We start from the raw sequence: 20,522 nt of genomic DNA on the forward strand, positions 1-20,522 counted from the left end.
CCTTGTAGTAATTTCCTTGTGGTCAGATGTTGGGATTTGTTAGTATCTGAGTCCAGGACTTTATAAAACATGCTCAGCTTTTCTACTACTGTTCATAATTAGCATACACAAAAGGTTAGTGTGTTTCATATATAGGTGAGTTAGTCTGGCAGGATTTTCATTTTGATCTGTTGCACACATTGTTAACTATGGGTCCTGTCAATGTCAACATGGGTGGACAGCGATAGGACAAGGGGGAACAGTTTTAAACTGAGACAGGGGAGATTCAGGTTAGATATTAGGAGTAAGTTTTCCACACAGAGGGTGGTGACACACTGGAACAGGTTGCCCAAGGAGGCTGTGGATGCCCCATCCCTGGAGGCATTCAAGGACAGGCTGGATGTGGCTCTGGGCAGCCTGGTCTGGTGGTTGGTGATCCTGCCTGTGTCAGGAGTGTTGAAACTCGATGATCTTTGAGGTCCTTTTCATCCTAGGCCACTCTATGATATGATTCTATGAACTATGCTTGTTCCTAACCCTGTTTTGAAACAGTATTACCTTAAAGGCAAAATTTTTAGTTTACTTCTTGCTTAACATTTCTTGTATTCAAAGAGTACAGAGAACTCTTCACAAGTTGTAGCTAATACTTGTTTGAAAAGTCTTAGTGGAGACTTTAATTGTGATTTTGACATTTTTCACATGCAAAATATAGCTTTACGTGGTTTCACAGCTTTTGTGATAGACCTTTGCATAAATGCAAAACAATTTAGGAATTACAAAGCATTCAGTAAATCTACCAGTAAGGTGTCACTGTGGTTTCTTAAAATCTATGCATCTTCTAGCCCCCAACATTGTCAAGATTTATGAGAAAAGATTTTCTGCCTTTCCAGCACGCGGAAACCCATTCTGACTCATTTTGCTTGTTTCTCCACAAAACAAACAAAAACTTCTAAATTATTGTTAGCCTACTGGATGGATTTCAAACTTCGTGCAGTTATTTCAATCTGTAACTATAAACAGAAAGGCCAAGCTGAAAATAAGGGTATGGCAGAAAATGTTGAAAGTTATGAATTACTACTACATGAGACCTATTATAGCATAATAAAATACCCTGAGTTGGAATGAACTCACAGGGACCATCGAGTCCAACTCTGGCCTCCACAGAAGACCACCCAACATTCAAACCCTATGGCTGAGAGAGCTGTCCAGATGCTCCTTGAACTCCAGCACTTGTGGCCGTGCCCACAGCCCTGTGCATCCCGTTCCATGCCCACCGCCCTGTGGTGCAGCCCCTTTCCCTGACCCCCAGCTGCCCCTCCCCTGGCACAGCTCCATGCCGTTCCCTCGGGCCCTGTCGCTGTCACACAGAGCAGAGCTCAGCGCTGCCCCTCTGCTCCCTGTGAGGAGCTGCAGCCGCCATCAGGCCTCCCCTCACACCAAATCTAGACCCTAAGTTTTTTTTTTTTGTTTGTTTGTTTGTCTTTGTGAAAACAGTTATTTTCCTGAGAAAATATAAATTACTTTTCAGGGATGAAAAGAATGCCAGCAGTGGCACGTCGTAGGAATCGGAGCCAGCTGCTGTCGAGCCGTCATGTCTCCTTGCTTGACAGCTCCACTGGAGGAACAAAAGGCCTGTCGTACCAAAGATGATTTGTAAACAATAAAGCAAGGAAGAAAGAGCGTTTTCCATCCCACCATGTCCAGCAGTGTGAGAAACAATGCCATGTTCTGCATGGTTAAGACAAATACAGGCTTCCTTTAAAGTGTAAGCTCCTTCCTTATGCAAAAGGGTGTGTAAAGAACAGTCAGGGCCGAGTTTGGCTTCTTGTTGACTCTTGTAGTTTTGTTGGCTTCTTAAAATTAGGAGAATTAGGCCATTTTCTTTAGGATGCTGCCTTCTCAAAGGGAACAGTAAAACACAGCATCTTGTTCCAAATCCAGTCATGCTTATTTGAAAACCCACTTTATTGTAATTTATGTTCCCTGTATTTTCAGTGTTTTTGACATCATTTGTATTAAATCAGAGGCTGAATACTGTAATTTTTTTCCCAGTAAGAACTTGGTTGCTGATTAACTGTCTTTGGCAGTGAGTGGGTAAAAATTAACACATTATCAACTTAACAATGAAATCAAAGTGAATTAGAATGCCATTATCTAAAATAAATTATATTTTATTAGTACTGTGTAATGTTCTTTTAACTGATGACAATGATTTATTTTTGCTTAGATGAATGATGAAACTAATCAGTGAATTGCTGGATAGATGCTCTGTTAAATTACTCCTGTATTCAATTGGGAGCCATTAATCTATTGCTTTGTGTGCTTATTTGTCACTGAATTCATGGGGGGATGTGCAGCTTCTTACCTCATTTACATAAATAGGAACTAGAGCATCTTCAGTGGTTATCAGTGGAGTTTCACTGGTTTGAACCAGAGAAAATTTGACAATAGACCCCTCTGTCTTTGGTTTTGTTTGTAGAGATACCTTTCAGAAACCACCACTCTTATTTTTTGTTTGTTTTCAAAACTTTTTAAGGGACTTGATCCTGCTTATGGCAATATACAAGTTTTTGTTTTTTGTTTTTATTCTTAATGATATTATGTAATTGTATTGTAATGATTGCTTAAAGATGGATGTCTACTGGTCACTTATTTTTATATTTTATGTATATATATATATTCTCTGTTACACTGGATAAACTGTTGTTGTGCTGTTTTCTAGTCCACCCACAGGAATCTGTTCATTAAAATTTAATCAATGAAGATAACAACAAATGTGTTGATAGTAAAAACAATGCAGATTTAGGAAGCTAATATAAATGGAAATGCTTTTATTGCAACTTTACAATCCAAAGCATTTGTCAGGCCAGTTTACAATTCAAAGGAGAAAAGAAACTGAGCTTTTTGTATTTAGCATAAATGACAGCCGGGTCCCCAGTACATAATGATTTTCCTAGCAAGGAGTTACACTGTGGGAGGTAAAAAGGAAGAACATTAGAAAATTTTTATTAGTTCTTTGAAACATATTTTTCTAGTAATAGAAACTCAGAAGCAATTTTGTTTTTAGTGTATAGAGTTCTTTCCAGATAGCACCGTCACCTTGAAAAATGTTACATTCTTGATTGAAAATTGCCTCCTACTGAAATTATAACTCATGCCCAAGACTGTTTTACAAAAAAGGTAAAAATGGTTTAGTTCTCAACCAAGTTGCAGCACTGATTTACCTCTTCAACTCCAACATAACATTCAAAACATCTGAAGACAGATTACGCACACCATGAAGATGGCATAAGATTAGTTGACATGAGTTAAAAACCAAATTGTAACTAGAGTCCATCTTCTGTCCCTTTTTTGCTCTTAAATGAAAAAAAAGCCACCAACAGACCAATGACTCTATGTTTTGATAATTACTTAATTTCAACCTTAAATCCACAGTCTGTACCCTATGAGCCAGTGATAGGAGCAAGTGGATGCAGGGAAACCTCTTGAAAGCCAAATAGTGGTGTGGTAGGGTATTGACGGGGCTAGTAATTTAACTGCATATTAGGGCTGGAGCTTCCATATAATTAATTACCTTGCAATTTTGCTTAAGATGTTTGCACTTTATATTTTGGTCAGCTCGAAGGAAGAAATGATCTGAATGCTTGTGGGAAGTCACAGAGTGAAGCCCACAACGCTTTAGCTTTGAAGATCCTTTATCTGTGCTATCTGCCCTGTGAGTATCCTTTGGAGGTGGAGGGAAGTGTGCCACCTTCTCTGTTGTCCTGCAGTGAGTTAACTATGCAGCTGCTATCTGCATCACGGGATTATGATTTGTAACAGTTCCAAAGCTCAGGAGTCTGCTGCTTTTTCTTTGCCTTTTGCAGAGAGACAGAGGAGCCACGTGTTTCATAGCAGCTCATAGGCAACACTTGATTTGTATGATTTGTGTTCGACTGGACAGTTTGTACAAATGGGCTGAGAACAGAGTTCCTGAAATGCCCCTGCAGTTTGAGCAATGTGCAGGTTTGTAACCTGAATGATTGAAGAACAGTCATGTGCAATGTTAAAAAAAAAAAAACGTTTCTCCCAGAGCATGCTAAGCAATTCCTCTTCTTTAGGGTAAAAGCAGCTGAAATGTCTCCAAGCATCAGAGACACTTAATATCTGCATTTAGTTTACAGTCTTCTGGAAGCTGCATCTGTTGAGTGTTTTAAGCTATGCAGTGGCATGCAAACTGTCTGTGTCATGTCCAGGATTGTCATTACTTTGTTGGGGGAGGCAAAAGCTTTTGTGGGCTTTTGTGAGCATGGTGGCTTTTCGCAGAGAACTGCATTCAGCTTGGTTTTCTTCCTGCATGAGTGGATTTCTTCACAGGTTAGGCCATGGTTGTGGCTTTATTTGCCACTTCTTCCTCCCTTTAGCTCCCTCAAATCATCCTCACAGCTCTGATCTTGTTCTGTCTCTCGGGCTCTCTGAAGGACAGGAGTTTCAAAGATTCATGCACTCCTGGAAATGAAAGTAAATATGCAAATAATAACTAGTGTAATCATCTTTGAACATAACAGGATATAAGCCTCCTTTGAAGGACAGAGATTCATCTCAAACAATATCAAGGACTGTTTGCAACTAAGAATTCTGAAGCATTTAATAACTCCTGAATGTTTATTTTGAGGGTCTAGAGAAACTCAGCATGTACTGAAGTCACAGAAATTATGTGACAGAGTTACCATGGCTCTTAAGTTAATGGCTGCTGCTTTTGTGATTTATTTGACACAGCCTTGTCTGTGCATAACAGGCTGTCTTGGAAGAGCTCTGACATATCTTGAATAAGAATGGTGATGTTATTTATGAAAACTTATCCCTTCTAAATTTCCTCCATCCCTGCCCCATTCCCTGTACTGAGCCTGTGAGCTTTCATTTGGTCAGGGTCACCTCGTTAATGAGATGTTCTTTGAATTTCAAGATATGCTGCTCGTTCAATAACTGGGTAAATTAAAAAATGTTCCTGGGAAGGCAGATGCGGAATCAGAATGCAGTTGCATACTTGGTAATGCTCTGCTGTGCTGTCCCTGGATTCCCAACAGTGGTTGGGTCTCAGTAAACTGGAATTGATTTTTCTAGTCTAGCATATGTTAATTCAGAATTAGGATATGCAAAATGCCTTAATTTACTTTATTGGATAGCAGGTTATGGTTTTATACTAGCTGAATGGAATCTAATTTGCTGGGAATAGGTGGTGAAACAAATACATCTAAGGGAGAAAATAAAGTAGAAATGAATACCAACAAATGCAGAGTTTGTGCTGTGGCATTGGTAGGCTATGTACACCATTGCAGTGCCTAGTGAATGCATTATGCAGTGTTAGACGTAGCTCTGTACGTTTAAGTGACAACAAGTGCTGCCACCATTGGAACTTGTCGTCCAGGAGAAAATAATTGTTTTGCCATGTTGTATCCTGTCACTGTGGCATTTGCATTCTCAGAGGCCTAGGCGGTAACTTCTGTCTCTGCTGCAAAGTCAGGTTTTGACAGGTTTGATAAATGAAAAATTCCTGCACCATTCTTTTTTTATTTGTATGAGGAGAATATTAACTCCTCTATTGTAGACAAATTCTATTCTTGTAACTTTATCATACTACTTGAAATTCCTATGCTGTTCACCCCTTGACCCTGTTTTACATATATATATGTGTGTGCTGGACTACACTGATGTACTGTATGCTATTTAAATGACTGCCCCAACACCACCAAAGGTGAATGAGCTTTGAATGAGCTTTGAGATCCTCTGGAGTGAGGAAGACTGTGCAAATCTCATTTAATACTGTATTTGATGCATAAGATAGCACGACAATTTGACCTTGCAATTTCATGCCCTGCTCAGCTGTGACAAGGGCTCCTTAGTTACAGTGGTTCCTTCCTGATATTCATATGTACTGTATTTGGAGAGCTGAGCATTTAAGAAGCAGCTGGGATGCTCTAAATATTTCTGTGCTTTAGAGTGACCCAGCGTGGTGACAGAACAATGGACAGATCCAGGGTGACTCCTGAGTCCCTTTTGTACTCACATTGTTCCTTTTTCCTTCCTTTCCTATCCAGAGCTGTCTTTTATGTGAAAAGTCACTTCCATGTTTTTTTTTTTTCCTGGTAATTTTTTTTTCTCTCTCTGCAGCTCAGCTAGAAGACACATTTGGACTACCAATTCTTGGTCATTATGTTTATCACAACTTTATAACTATGCAGTTTGTTTATGCAGAAATGTTATTCTCTTCTGTGTTGCATCCGTTTTGAATTTTGGTTAGGGGAGTAGGGATAAGAACTGTCCTTTGTCTGCTTACCAGCTAATTTCGGGACTTTTTTTTCCTAGCTCCTCATTCTCTGTTTTCTTTCCTCACTTAGAGCCCTGCCAGCTCCCTGGTTCTCCAGGAGCAGCTGCTACAAAGATGTATGTGTTCTCCTCTGTAAAAACAGTCCTTGTTTTGTGTTGCTAGGCTACACCCTTCCAGCTGCCACTGAAGAAATGCTCTGTGGTGGGAAACGGTGGGATTCTCAAAAAGAGCGGCTGCGGAAAACAAATAGATCAAGCGGATTTTGTCATGCGGTAAGATGGAAACCTCAATGACAAATTGTCTGCCCTTCCCCCTGCTCAGTCTCTTGACTTTTCAAAGCTATTCAGTTGTGATTAATCAATTATAATTTGCCTTGGTTTCTTTTCTTCTCCCTTTTGTGGGATGTTTTACAGAAGTGATTTGGGTAGAAGTGTGAGAAGGGGTAATAAAGAGAGTTTTGGCTGGCCTCTGCAGATGTGTGTGTACTGTGGGGGAAATTTGCAGATGGGGGCATTGTGGTTGTGACAGACCATATAGTGTCACAGACGGGGATTTAGGAGCTGCTTTTCTTTTCAATTATTCCTTATTAGACGGAGTCTCATCTTGTACTGTGCTTCGTCTTTCGCAACTCTAAATGCAATCATATGCAATGCATTGAAATCACAATGAGTAGATTCTGATTCATAGGACAGGGCTTAATAAGTTTGGACAAGCTAAAATATTTCCACATTTTTCCTCCCTCCAGATTAATTTCTGCCTAAGAGAAGACAAAACCTTTTTGATTCCTTGATGCCATCTTTTTTTGAATTCCCCACATTTGCTGTACCTCTGGTCTTTCTGCAGTCATAGGAGACTGTCAGAAGGGTGCTGAATTGGCTACTGCTTTCTTGACTGAATTTGGCACTTTCTAGATTCATATTCATTAAGGAAGGGAGAAATTGGCTCCTTTTTGTTAAACATGAACAAGAAAAACATTGTGGGGCAGAAACTGGAAGACTGGTTCTGAAGAGATGAGAAATGCTGTTTCTTTGGGTTTTGAGGTGGATGCATAATGAACTCTCACTTTAGCAAGTCTACTTATTGAATCCCAATAGCTTATTATAAGGCCATACAAACTTGCTCTAAAGCAGACAGTATTACTATAATTTCTGGCTTGCATCTCAAGGAACAAAAATGCTTTTGATGTTAAAGAAATACAACAAACTAAAGACAAAGGCACAGAGGGAGGGACTTAGTGTGCTGATTGCCATTACTGCCAAGCTCCTTCAGTGTTCCTGAGGCTAAATCCAAGAAACTGCAGGGTATGATATGGTAATATTATGTAGATGCAATAGGAAGTTAAAATACTGTAGGAGCAATCAGTTACAAAAACAATAGAAACCTTTTTTATAAAGCAGCTGTTACAGCCTGATCAGAGAAAATGACTTTTCTTTCTCTCTAGGGAGGGTAAACTAGCCATTGTCTGTACTGAACTCATTTTAGATTGGAAAGAAGCAAAAATCCCAGAGACTGCCTGCAGGCTGTATCGTATTAGTGGTGCAGTCATATTTATGAAAATATTTCATTTCTGTTGGGGAAGAGTTAATATGCCACTGGGAGAGAATATTTTTGTAGCAGGTGGAAAATTTAGCAGATCTCTAAATCTGATCTCTATAATCTGAGAGCTGAGGGAGGAAGAGAATAACAATAAGTTGCATAATATTTTGCATTTTTTTAATAGGAAATGTGTCTGATGGCTTTCAACTATTTCTGCAGTGCAAAACAATCACGGCAGGTTTTGCCATTGTTCATTCCTTCCATTCATGTTGCTTTTGATTTCACTTACAGCAGAGCTTATGGAAATATGATTGCAGCCATCTTCTGCAAGAAATTGCAATCACTAAAGTTAATTAATGAGTTTGAACTCGTCTTATTGCTGAGCATCTTCTACAAACACAGTTGCACCGACATAGAGATTAAAAGAGCAGCAGTTTTCAGCCTCTAGGCCACAACACACTTCACCTGCAGTAAAAAAATGTGCATGGCATATGGTCTACAGTGTTTAGTCAGAATAGTTACCACAGGCTTTTCTTTGAGTTATGTGGGTGTTTTTCAAGTTTGTAATCTTTATTTTTAGGGTGGATTTTTGTTTTTGTTTTTAATCTTCCCCTTCCCTTCATGCAAGCAAGTATTTTAAGAAAGAAGTGTTGGGTACTAAATCATAAACAACGTATTTGCCTGTATTTTGACAGAAGAGACATAATTTCATGGCGTTAGACTGTGAAGAAATATTTCTGTCTTCTGATTCTCCCTGTCCCCCAACTGTCTTTTATATCTCTGCTATAGTTTGTGCATCTGCCAGGGAGAGGATTTCTCTCCAGGGGACTGGGGGATGTTTTCCACGCTGTTTGCTGGTGAATTTGTTCCAAATCTGGACAAAACTTGTCATTATGTTCAAGCTGACTAGTGGCTATCATGATTTGGGAAGGACAAGCTGTTATCTTTTAATTATACTCTGCCATGCCATCTAGCCATAGCAGCCCAGATGGAGCTGTAGATGTTAAATACGGCGCTGCTTTTGGGGTTAGTAAACAAGTCCAGAAAAATGTTTCTTTCAGTTGCCATAGGTGATTATTGTCTTGACTCTGGTCAAGGTACTACAAAGGAGTAGAAATGAATATTTGAAATCCCATATTAAATTCATATTACTCCTTAGCGTTTAGTATATGTACAAGTAGCTAGGTAATCACATAACATCTGTCAAATGCACGTGCCATTGCTCAGCCAAGCTGCCTGGATTCTCTGCACCTGAAGGAGCTGTACTTATCTCTGGGCCACACTCAGAAGAGGTGTTTCTGCCCTGTGAAGTTCAAAGGATCCCTCTCATTTCAGTCAGCTGTTTTTACCTATTCGGGTGGCAGGCCTCACATGTGAAAAAGGCACACATGAACTGCTGTGCTTTGTTGATGGTTTTTCTTTTTAACCCCCCACAAATCTGGGCCTAAGCAGGGAGATACCAAATAAAATTGGCCCGTACGTTCTCCTCTTTCATTTATGTTCATGTCAAAAAATGCCAACTTCAGCCACTGTCCTGTTTATTCTGTCTTTCCTGCATATTCACATACTCCTTCATACCAGGAACAAGAGTAAGATAATAAAAAATACATGCATCTCAGTGTGAATCTTTTACTTCTTGGTGCATTACTCACCTTCACAGGGCTCAGCGCTCTGCTGACCCCTTCAAGAAAAGGGCAAGGGGTTTCTGAAGATGGACTGACTTTTTGCTGAGTTTTCCATTGAATATTTATGCCACTTTTTAATATTTCACACAGAACAGGTCGGGAATGTGATTTACTGCTGAAGGGAGTTAATGTGTTTGAATAATGCTTCTGCAACTGGTGTGTGAAATAAAGTAAGATGATAAAACTAAGGAGCTATCTTGGTCCATCACCAGTGCTTTTAAATAAACTTCAATCGAAAAAGGCTTCTTTAAAGCTTGCCGTATGAGTCAATGTTTATTCAAATCAGGAACCGTTAAACTGTGGCCTGCCAAAGGTCACTTAGTCCATCTCTTTGCTCTGGGGCCAGGTCACCTGTCCACACATCTTTCTTCACAAATATTTGTTTGATCTGCCACTGAAAACTGCTACTGAGAGAGTTTCTACAACCTCTAAATAGAATTGGGCTGATTAATTTGTGTCCCACTTAGTGCAGGTGGAGGAAGAAACCAAACGCTGTCTTTTTTTCTTCCCAATTTCTTTATTATGTAAACCTTTCTCAGTTTCTAAAGTTTTATCATTCTCTATCTGGAATACAAAAAGAAAACAGAATAAGCAACCAGTCATTGCTGGACTAGAGAGTTTTGTAACCCACCCCAGCTGCCTGGGAGTTGCACAGAGGCATTGTTGGAGAAGGGCTGCTGAAACAGAGTGCCAGACAATTTAATGGGAGCATGGGCAGAAAAATGAAGCCACCTCTTCCAGGAGTGCAATTCATGTTATGGAGACCTCTGTCTCCCCTGGTACCAGAGGAGAAGTGGTGGATTTGAAGTAACAGCTCCCTGCCAGGCTGAGGCACTGGGGCACTGGGCGCTGGGAGCTGCACCTCAGCCTGTCTGGACAAGATTCTGGGGGAAAAAGAACAAAACAACAACAAAACCACCTCAACAACAACCTCAAAAACAACCCAGCAGCACTAAAATCTAACAGTGTTGCTCCAGAAAACCTCCCAATTCTGCTTTTCTTTGAGAATCTTGGTTTCGTTTTTACCCTGTAAGTTCTAATGTTATTCTTCATGTCTTCAGTTTAAAAAGTTAGACAACTCTGAAATTGAAAGCATTGTTTCGATGCTCATTTTTGGTGTAATTGCTGTGTAATGAGTTCATTCCTCTTGACTAATTTCTGTAACAGAGCTGAGGCTTGGATGCAGCTTGAATTTATGTAGTTTGCTCTGAAAGTGATGCCTCTTTATTTATTTCTATGGAAACTAACAGATACAAAGAGCACAGTCACACTGTTTAATAGAGCAAATTCTCAGCTACAAAGCATTATTTTTCTATATATTTACTACCATTAGCTACCATTTTTTGCCAGTGATGAACAATAACTGCGTGCCATGCTCATAAAAATCTGCACCAGTGGAGGTGACCTGCTGTCACTACTGCTGGAACACACCACTCATTGCCTCACTGTGCTCACATCCAGTGCTTGGTTTCCATCAACATTCACCAAGCGTTGATGAATCTCAGTGCAATTTTTTTCTGCATGGAGGAATTTAATTCTGCACTCTTGCTTCATACTTACTTCCAGGTCAGATGCTGTTTTGTCTGACTGCCTCTCTGCTGCCCTCTGGTACACAGCAACAAACTGTAATGGAATATCGGGGGGAGCATTCAGCCTCTACTGCCATACCAGCAACATCCACCTCTAACATTCTGGGGCCAAGTTATTAAAGTGAGAGACATTACATTTGGAGCAGCTCTAATATCTTCAGCTTTATTTACACTCCTCCCTTCTTCTTCCAGCTCTTTACCTGGGAGTATTTGGGACTGCTCTTTGCTGCAGGTTTCTCTTCACTTCTGTTTTATTGGAGCCCTGTTTCTCTGCTTGCCAAAGTATATCTACTTGGTCACTTTATCTTTTTTACATTATTGCCCTGTCTGCCACAACAGGACTGCGAGAGAGCATAGTATACGCACTGTAAATAATGGCTGTAGATAACAGCAGCCTTCTTCTGTAGCCTTTCAACCTGTCAGAGGTGCCAGGTCACTTTGTTTTTTGCTAAATAGTTCATAGAACCATCACTGCAAAAGATTTTTTTCTGTATTTTCCCACAGTCTGGTACAAGAATGCCATATTGTGCATATGGGATGCAGTATAGTAGGAAAATACATTGCTTGGTCCAGTATTTGAACAGCACTTTCACATTTTCTGTCAGCTTGCAGTTCTTTTTCTAAAACTGCAAACTTGCAGAATGAGAAGGACTGGGGTTGAAGCCTGTCAATCCTGACTGCTGGATAAAATCTTGAATGTCTTTCTGTGAACAGGTGCAACCTTCCTCCTCTATCCAGAGAATACAGCAAGGATGTTGGACTGAAAACCCAGCTGGTGACTGCAAATCCCAGTATAATTCAGAAAAGGTAAGGAGCATGTTGCTCTGTCCCTGGACTGGAGAAACAGAAGAAAAATGTGTCATTTGTGTTCTAGATATTAGAGTGCCAGAGATATGTCCTGATCCTGGATAAGATGAAATGCACAGTGGATTCTTGTGGGATGAAATAAACCAAGATCTTTTCGCTGTAAACAGGGAAGCTAAGGAAGACTGGCTTCTTGCAAAGTTTTTTCTTCTGTTTTTTTCACCTCCATGCCTCCAGTTCCCTCTCATTACCTGTATGACTGGGTATGTGCCAGAAGTGCTTTGGCTACTCGCAAACCAGGTGACCAAATGGGTGGACCGCACCACTGCACTGGTTGGGCCAACTGGCTGCTGCATCCCACAGTTAATGAGATGCTAATTTTGATTTCTCTTTGGTTCAACTCTGATAACTTCTCTGTCCTTACTCTCTTTGTATTGTTTGTTTGATAGTGACTTACGAGTACAAAAGCGATTAGGACAGACTGCTCAGCAGCTTTTGATCATACAAACTGCGCTTCCGAGGAGACTGGGATAAAGTTTTGTTTTTTATTAGAGTTAGTTGAAATTTTCCAAATCGTAGTAGCTGATGAGAGAGGGGAATAGACAAGGAAGAAGATACCAGCACTCTGATTTTGCCTTACTGAATTTTAATCGCCATGTGTTTGGCTTTTTTTGTCACCCAGAATGAGGTGTTCTCAGACAGAATGAGATCTGGTAGTAACTTGTCACATTCACTGAAAAACACAGAAAAAAGGCATAAACCGAGGGAGTGAGCAGGAGATGATTAGTCATAAAAACAAAAGTATAATGCAGGTATGTGGATGTGAATGATTGTGAAAGGAAGTAAAGAAGTGAAATAGAATTCATAATAGAAAGCCTGGTATATGAGAATATGGTATATTCTTTTCTCTGCCAGGAATCAAAGAACTGTCTAATTTTGAGTGGAAAAGATGGTTTGTATGACAGTCTTTGATAGGGTAGGAAAGAGAAGATGATCAAGAGGGAAACGGAGAAGTCATCAACTTCAAGGGTTTTTTCCAAGCAGAGAATGTCTGAACAGGGGAAGGCACAGAAATGCCAATCAGAACTGGAAGAGGATGCACCAGGTGCCAGACAAGAAGAGCGAACTGCTCAGGGCAGTGGATCTGAGGATGAGGGATCTGAAAATCATATGGGAGGTACATGCATGGCTAATGAGGTTGTTTTAAGAAGTGGGATGAAATGTCCAGAACATCACAGAGCTTGACAGATGCATTGTGGATAAAATGAATAAGAGCAGTGAGAAGTACAATGCTTGCAAAGGTTTTTACAATAATCAAGGCAGAGAATTGTTAAACTCATGAATATTTTGCATCTCCCATGCCCTCCATCAGTGGCTAGTGAAGAAAGCTTACTGAACCTAGTATGTTTTCAGAGAAGAGGAAAAAGAAAGGAAAAAGAGATTTAGTGATGGTACAGGAGGACTATGGAACTATGCTAGGGAGACTGTGGAGTTAAGCAGTATGGAAGAAAAGGAAGAAGTGAGTACATGTGAAATGACACTCTGTGAGGAGGGATATCAAAACGGGATTGACTGGATGAGGAGAGAAATGAAGAAAGTGAAAGGGGAGAAAGAATAGGATAACAGGAAATGGGATTGTTTTCATTGTCCATTTTCAGCATGAGCGGATGACAACTGTGATGCAAGACATTTGATGAGAAAGTAATGTGGTGTGTTTATGTACGTTTATTGATCAGATAAGGAGGTATACAACCAGTTACTAAGAATAAGATAGAGAACAAATTAATAGTGCTGAAAAATAGCAGAAACCTCCTCTGAGGTTTGAAGCTCTTGAGAGATCTGGTACTTATCTTCCTCTGCCTGGTTAGAAAGATATATTTTTTTAAATGTTCATTACTAATGTTTCCTGTATGCTCTTTAAACTCGTTATTTGGACTCCTGTGTGGTAAGTTAAAATTTAATCAAATGTGCAAGTCTGGAAGTTAAAATAGAAACAAGACTACTACCCTCCTAAAACAATCGATTTCTATAGAAATAAGCTTTTTAAGGAACTGAGATACTTATCAGTGTAGACTTTCACAACATTCAAGGACTTTTTCAGAGTAGTGACTGATATGTATCTGTTTCTAGGCTATAAGTTAACTAGCTTCACATAATGGCATTATTCATTATCATTCCACCACTGTCCTCTTGTCCTTACTTTAAGTAGGTTGATATTGATGAGGCTTGACATCTCAATTATCTCTCAAGTGTGTTTTGGCAGATTTAGTGAATTAATCCTGCAGTACCATTCATTGCTTCTAAAAGATATATCTTTACTAGATAATTTATGATTAAGCATACTGGATAGGGCAAAGTTTTCATTTCAGGGATTGGAAAGCAATTTTATGTTTTGTTTTGTGTTGTTTTTGAATCAGAATGATTTACTTCAGATAACTAAATTGTTACTGGTAATTAATGCTCAGTGGTATCTCTTTCTAGCTTGAGAGCCTTAGGGTGGAAGAGTAAAAATTTCAGTCTGGGAGTACCTTGACTTTAGTGGTACCTTCTAAATGTTACCATTTACGAATCCTGAAGTAAGCAAATAATAATGAAAGAATTAGAGGTCAAGTTCCTGCTCTGTTTTAAGCAGCAATGTGATTATGCATGTGGGTAGTACAGCTTTTATGTGTAAAATGTGGTGCTCAGTTCTCAGCTGGATTTGAGGAAGTATGAAGAATTTCCTACCCTAACATGGCTTCTTATCATGAAGGAGTACTGACAGCAAAGGCATTATGATAGAAATTTCCCTGTCTGACTAGGAGACTCGTGATGACTGCTCCAATTTCATTTTTCATCTAAGATGTGTCACAGGAATCTCCCTTCTATTAGTCCCTCAAACCTGTGTAAAGCTTCCTTTTTCATTCTACAGTCAAAACTTACTTCCTTGTCAAATCCAGAATTGAGGTTGTAATTAGGATTGAAATATGGTATAAAGCAATTCCTGGGACCATCGTGACCTCCCTTGCCCTCCACATCCCTCAATACCTTAATCAAATAGAGGATTTAAAACATGTTGGTATCCTTGATGTTTCCAGTTCATTCCCCTTCTATCCTAGTCAGCTTGACCTTATCTGTAGAAAGCTGTGCTATAGACAGATTATTCTGCATCTGTCCTTTTATATTCTTTCCATAAGTAGTTGCTTTAAGACACTGCTAGGAAGGAAGCTGTACAGTAGCAAGATGTGTGAAGCATGTGTGGCTGTTCTTAGGCTCTGTGGAAAAAAATCAGCAAGGTAGCGTTGCTTACAGAGATTGTTTCTGTATTCTGAATCATTTACCTCTAATTGTGAAGCAGAGCCTGACTAGTCAGTGGATCACACTGGGACACAAAAACATTTATGTAGATACTAATGATTTTTGATCAGTGTCGGATTTTGACTAAGTGGTACAAGGAGTCACTATTTAGGATATAGGTAGTATGTGTTTCTTGAGTCACTGATTAAGAGCTGTATCAGAGAAGCAAACTCTAGCAGTTGGATGCTATCTTGCAACCTTCAGCAACTTTGATAAATGTCTGATGATACACCCACCTTTAGGCTAAACTTTCAAAGAATCTGCAAACAAATATTTTTTTGCAGTAATCTTCCTTTCTAGTTGCCATGAATTTTCACTCTGTCTAACCTGTGTGGACATATATCATTGTTAATGTGGATGTAACAGCCCAAATAGGTGGTTTCCTAGCATCCACTGAGTTTCAGATCTACTTAAATATGTTGGTAAGTGCTTCATCCATGAGCTGTTTGTGTTTCTGACCTGTGTGGAAATAATCTCATTAGCAAGTGACACAAAGAACATGTTAGCATTCTTTATTTATTGTAATTCAGCATCATTACAACTAACAGAAGCCCCTGAGGTTTGTAACACACTTCCCGACACTGCCTTTGAGACATAATCCAACAGCCAGTTGATCTGTGTGAAGCTTCTCTCCCTTTTCATTTCACTGTGCTTGAAGGCACACTCTTTGCACTTAAGAGAGAGCAGACAGCTGTGCAGCTGCTCTTTGAGCTGCTGCTCTTGTCAGCTTGAGGAGCAGATTGTAAAAGAAGACTTGGAGTCGCTGCCCTCACAGTCCCTGCTGCATGATGAGCAATTAGGTCTGCTTCATTCTCTGGAGAAATACCTTCCAGTCTCCTGCTCAGCCTGGGCCCTCTGTGCTGGAGAGTGGCACAGGGAAGGAAGATAATGTGGAGAAATCCTGCTGGTCTAGCAGGAAAGGAGAACACTTAAGTCTTTGTAGTGAAGTCTCTCAATAGTTATATAACACTGCTGATGGAAATATTCTGACTGAAAATTGAAGAACGAGGTTTAGGGTCAGACATCAGACTTGGCAGTTTGGTATTAGCTTCCTTTCACTGAATGTGAATATTTTTTTTTGCATTAAAATTAATTCACTTTTTTGATCTTGGTGATACTTCACAATTTTTGGCAACATCCATTTCCTGTACTAAAGCAAGATGAAGGAATGAGACTAAAGGCTAACAAATGCAGCGACTCTGTCTTGAAGCTTTGAAATGTCAGTTAAATATTGCTGTTGTTTATTAGGTTGCCACAAACTTTGAGTGGGATGAAAGTGCTTTACCGAGGTTCTCCCTGTACCTAAGAACCAGCTCATAATCTTTCCTAGATTCAGTCCCAAAGACAGCTTTGAGTCCTGATGTCTTAAGCCATTAGGAATAAAAAGGCTGAACTGAGGTAATTATTTGATTTGATATAAGCTTATTTAATTTTCAATTAAACAGATGCACAGTGTTAAGCCCTGTTGCTGATGCTCATGAAAATAATGCATCAGTATTCCTCTTGACTTCATGTCTTTGTTGAAAACAATATATTTCAATCATAGGGTGTCAGCTCTTACATTAATAATTGGAAACGGTCATAAAAACAATTAAAGAAATACTGTTAAGAAAAAACAGAGAAAAACAAGTTATTGAAGGAAAATGTCTTGCTCACATCTTGTTCTTTTTTTAGGAATCAAGGAGATGTGAGGATCTTTTCCTGTGAACTCATTTTATCACCAAATTTTCAATAATTCACATAGGTGTTCTTTCATTCCTGGTACCCACTGTTGAGTATATCTCAGGTTATTCCATGGAGAGACACTCCAAAATGATAAGAATCATTGTTTTCATTCACATCACAGAACTGCCCTTTTGTGTTCTACAAGATTCCGTGAATGTTTCTGCCAACAGCAAGAGGATAACATCTCTGAGACATAATTCTTATGGGCAAGATACAGAGTACAATAAACCCTTCTATATACAGAGAGCCCCATTGTCTTTCAATTTCCCCTAATGAAATTCATTTAAAATCTTTAAAGTTGCTAACAGTTGTAGCCCTGCTTTCTCTTTGTGAGGAGCACTATTTTGTCCTCATTTTACAGTAACGTGTTGGAGAGGACTTGCCAGTGCTGCCATCAGGCCAAAGGCAGAGCTGGTAAAAAAAGTCCAGGACAGCTGTTAACAGTTTCCTAGGGTACTGTTAGCTAAGGGGACTGAAGGTGAGACAATGCCTAGTTAGCAAAAGTGATTGCTTGGTATTAGAAAGAACATCTTATAGACTGCTGCTCCATTCATGTAGCTTGTGTTTAAGAACAGCTCTGATAGGTCGGGGAGAATGAGTAGAATGTTCCTGAGATGAAGGGTAGACAAGATGTTATTTTGGGAGAGCCTCTGCTCAATTGCCCTATGGAAACCTCCATAATAAAATAATGAAAGAGGCTAATTGATAGTGGGATAAAATGAGAAATTATGAATGAGATCTCAAGAAATCATAGTTTGATGCTCTGGAAAATCAATTTTTTTAATTAGTGATTATCATAAAGCACAGATAGAAGGCATCAGGATTAAAAAAATTCATATGGATTTCTGATAGAAAAGTCTTCAAATTTCAATACAGCACGTGTTCGTAGCATATTATTATCTTACATGTGTATTTTGCATCCACTACTTTATAAAGGGATTTTGGTGATGATCTCAATTATCTGTATTGCAAATGGCATTTTAATTGCAAAATTTTGTCTTACGAAAATCACCAGTACTTGCCCATATGTGCTGATACTCATTAACACGTTGTCTCACACATTTTCATTTTTTTTTTGGCAAGCCGTTGCAGGAAAACTGTAGCTTTTTCTCTTCTCCACCCTCCTTCTGTCTTAAGACCACTATCCTGAAGAGTCTGCCAGCAGTACAAAACAGAAAGACTACCAGCTGTCTGGTTTTCCATTATTAGATTTGTGAGATGGGAGATCTATATATGTCCTTGAGAAAGTAATGCTTTTAATTAAGATGATTTTTTTCATCCTTATGTTGATGCAGTCAGACTTGATGTGAGAGTTACTAAACCCATTGCCTATGTGTAGAATAGTGTACCCAAGTACGTCCTTCATGTTTAAGTATGGAAGTAATATTTTCAAAGTTAGTGAAGTAACATGTATGGGTATGATTTTTCTAGATCAATTATTGTAGTGTCTTCTGTGAGCAGTCAGATTTGTTAAAGGTCCATCCCAAAAGACTTCTTAAGTGCCCAGTCTTTATTTAGGTAACTGATTTTTCTGTGTAGTCTGTAGCTTTTAAAAATATGTAATTATCAAAATCAGGCTTTTTGAGAGGCATAATAAATATTTTAGGGCATTATTTCAATGTGAATTTCAGTGAAAAGACTAAATAAGTAGAACACATGCTGAAGAAAAGAATGATTGGAGAGAGAAAATCCAGTGTAGAGTCTTTTAAGGGGAGCATATTCTCTTCTGGTATAAATCACTTCAGTACCTACTGTACTACTTTATACCAACCAAAAACTTGACAGAGGATTTTTTTCTTGTCAGGTAAAGCTCTCTTTTGCTCTTGGAGCCTTTGACTGAACTTATCTTCTAAACTGAGGGGGATGGATGAGGCATCCTCTTCTTCCCTGTCTGCTCTGGCATCTGAGTAGCCTTCTCTGCCCATTCTTATCCAGCAAGTGTAGCCTGTCCTTTGAGGAGGAAATGTGAGAAATTTGATTTATTAGAAAGCATCTCTGCCATTGTTGTTTTTCGTACTATTACACTAGCCGTAAGCTAAATGCTCAAATAAAAGAATGTATAAGTGTGAGGTTGTGATTCATGAAAATGGTTCTTATAAGCAAAACCTGATCTGATTAAAAGGACAATTGGCTTGAGTCAGAATGTTAAAAAAACTCCTCTGTATTTCTTCAGATGCTGTTAAATTGCTCAAAATGAGTCACTGTATGCATCAGAGAACATTGTTCATCAGCAGCCTTTTATGCATGATCACAAAAATAGGATAATTTTCAGTAAAAATACACCTCCGAATGGTGTTGAGCTTTCTTATTTTATAGTGAAACTCCTGTTTTTCTGAACAGAATGGTTGAAAAAATTGGCATTTGCTTTTTGTTGTCTCTAGTTTACTTCTATGGAAATTGTAGGTAGTTGACATCTGTCAAATTAGCGTTTTCCTTATATTTGTTTAGATAAATATTTAGCTATAAAGATCTTTGGAGTGCAAGTGATACACTTGATTCAGGTGTGGCTGAATACCAGATCATTTTGTGCTCAGGAAAGTTGGTTAATACAGCACGAGAAGGTGTAGGCTTAACGGTGAGAGTCAGCTGCTCTGGTTAGATAGGCGAACATGGGGCTTGCAGTTGGGTTGCCTTTCAGTGCCTCTTTCAGGTGCTGGCTCTTGCGAATAGTTATTTCATGGGTCATGGCACCCGTAAATAACCTCGTGGGTGGAGGTATTCAAGGCCAGGTTGGATGAGGCCCTGGGCAATCTCATCTAGCTGTTGGCAACCATGTGGTGGGGTTTTGGAGCTTGATGATCCTCGAAGTCCCTTCCAATCCAAGCCATGCTATGAATCTATAAAGAAAGGTGTACACTTTATCTCACTGATCTATCTTTGCAGTTTCCTGTACGGCACATCTTTTAGTATTTTATTTTATTTTATTTTATTTTATTTTATTTTATTTTATTTTATTTTATTTTATTTTATTGAGAGTTAAGGCTAGTTAAAAGAGTCTCATCCCCTTTCTTTTTTTAATGCTACATATTAAAAGCTATATGTTGACACCCACTGTATTTTATTTGCTTACTGTTTGCCATTTCTGTTCCTCGAGTTTGTTACTCTAAGCAAGAGAAGCAACCTCGTTTGGGAGATATGTATTTGAAATGTTAAAAAATTACTTGGAATGGTAAACAGCACTAACAGCAGAGGGGAAGAAGCAACCTTCCAAAAGCACCAGCATGCTAAATTGAATCTTAAATGGTTTGCTATTTCCACCAGTTTCTCTGTGGAAAGACTGAATGGTAACAGAACCGGCAGTTGTTGCATGGAAAGTTACAAACTGTGATTCATAAAATTCCAAATTATAGTTTAGCAGTCAAATTCTGAGAAGTTAATAGAAATCTATTAGAAGTAGAGTAATAGTATGCTTCCAAGACAGTACATTGAGGAAACTGGAACCTTAGAGAATATGAATGTACTGAAAGAAGAAGAAGAAGATCAGCTACAACAGATCTAGTGTCTGATAGTGAAAGAGTTAATGCAGACAAAATAGTCTTAACAAAGGATTTAGAACAGAAG

The 20,522-nt window shown here is 39.0% G+C and overlaps 1 protein-coding gene across 1 annotated transcript in view; it reads left to right on the top strand.

The window, feature by feature from the left end:
- Positions 1-20,522, top strand: part of ST8SIA1 (ST8 alpha-N-acetyl-neuraminide alpha-2,8-sialyltransferase 1) — a 155,275-nt gene that overhangs the window by 52,568 nt on the left and 82,185 nt on the right. Inside the window, exons 3-4 of the mRNA XM_072328113.1 lie at positions 6,449-6,558; positions 11,811-11,903. Of these exons, the coding sequence (XP_072184214.1) occupies positions 6,449-6,558; positions 11,811-11,903 (203 nt within the window). The remainder of the gene's footprint in view (positions 1-6,448; positions 6,559-11,810; positions 11,904-20,522) is intronic.

This window comes from Excalfactoria chinensis, chromosome 1, assembly GCF_039878825.1.
Source record: "Excalfactoria chinensis isolate bCotChi1 chromosome 1, bCotChi1.hap2, whole genome shotgun sequence".
Classification (NCBI taxonomy): domain Eukaryota; kingdom Metazoa; phylum Chordata; class Aves; order Galliformes; family Phasianidae; genus Excalfactoria; species Excalfactoria chinensis.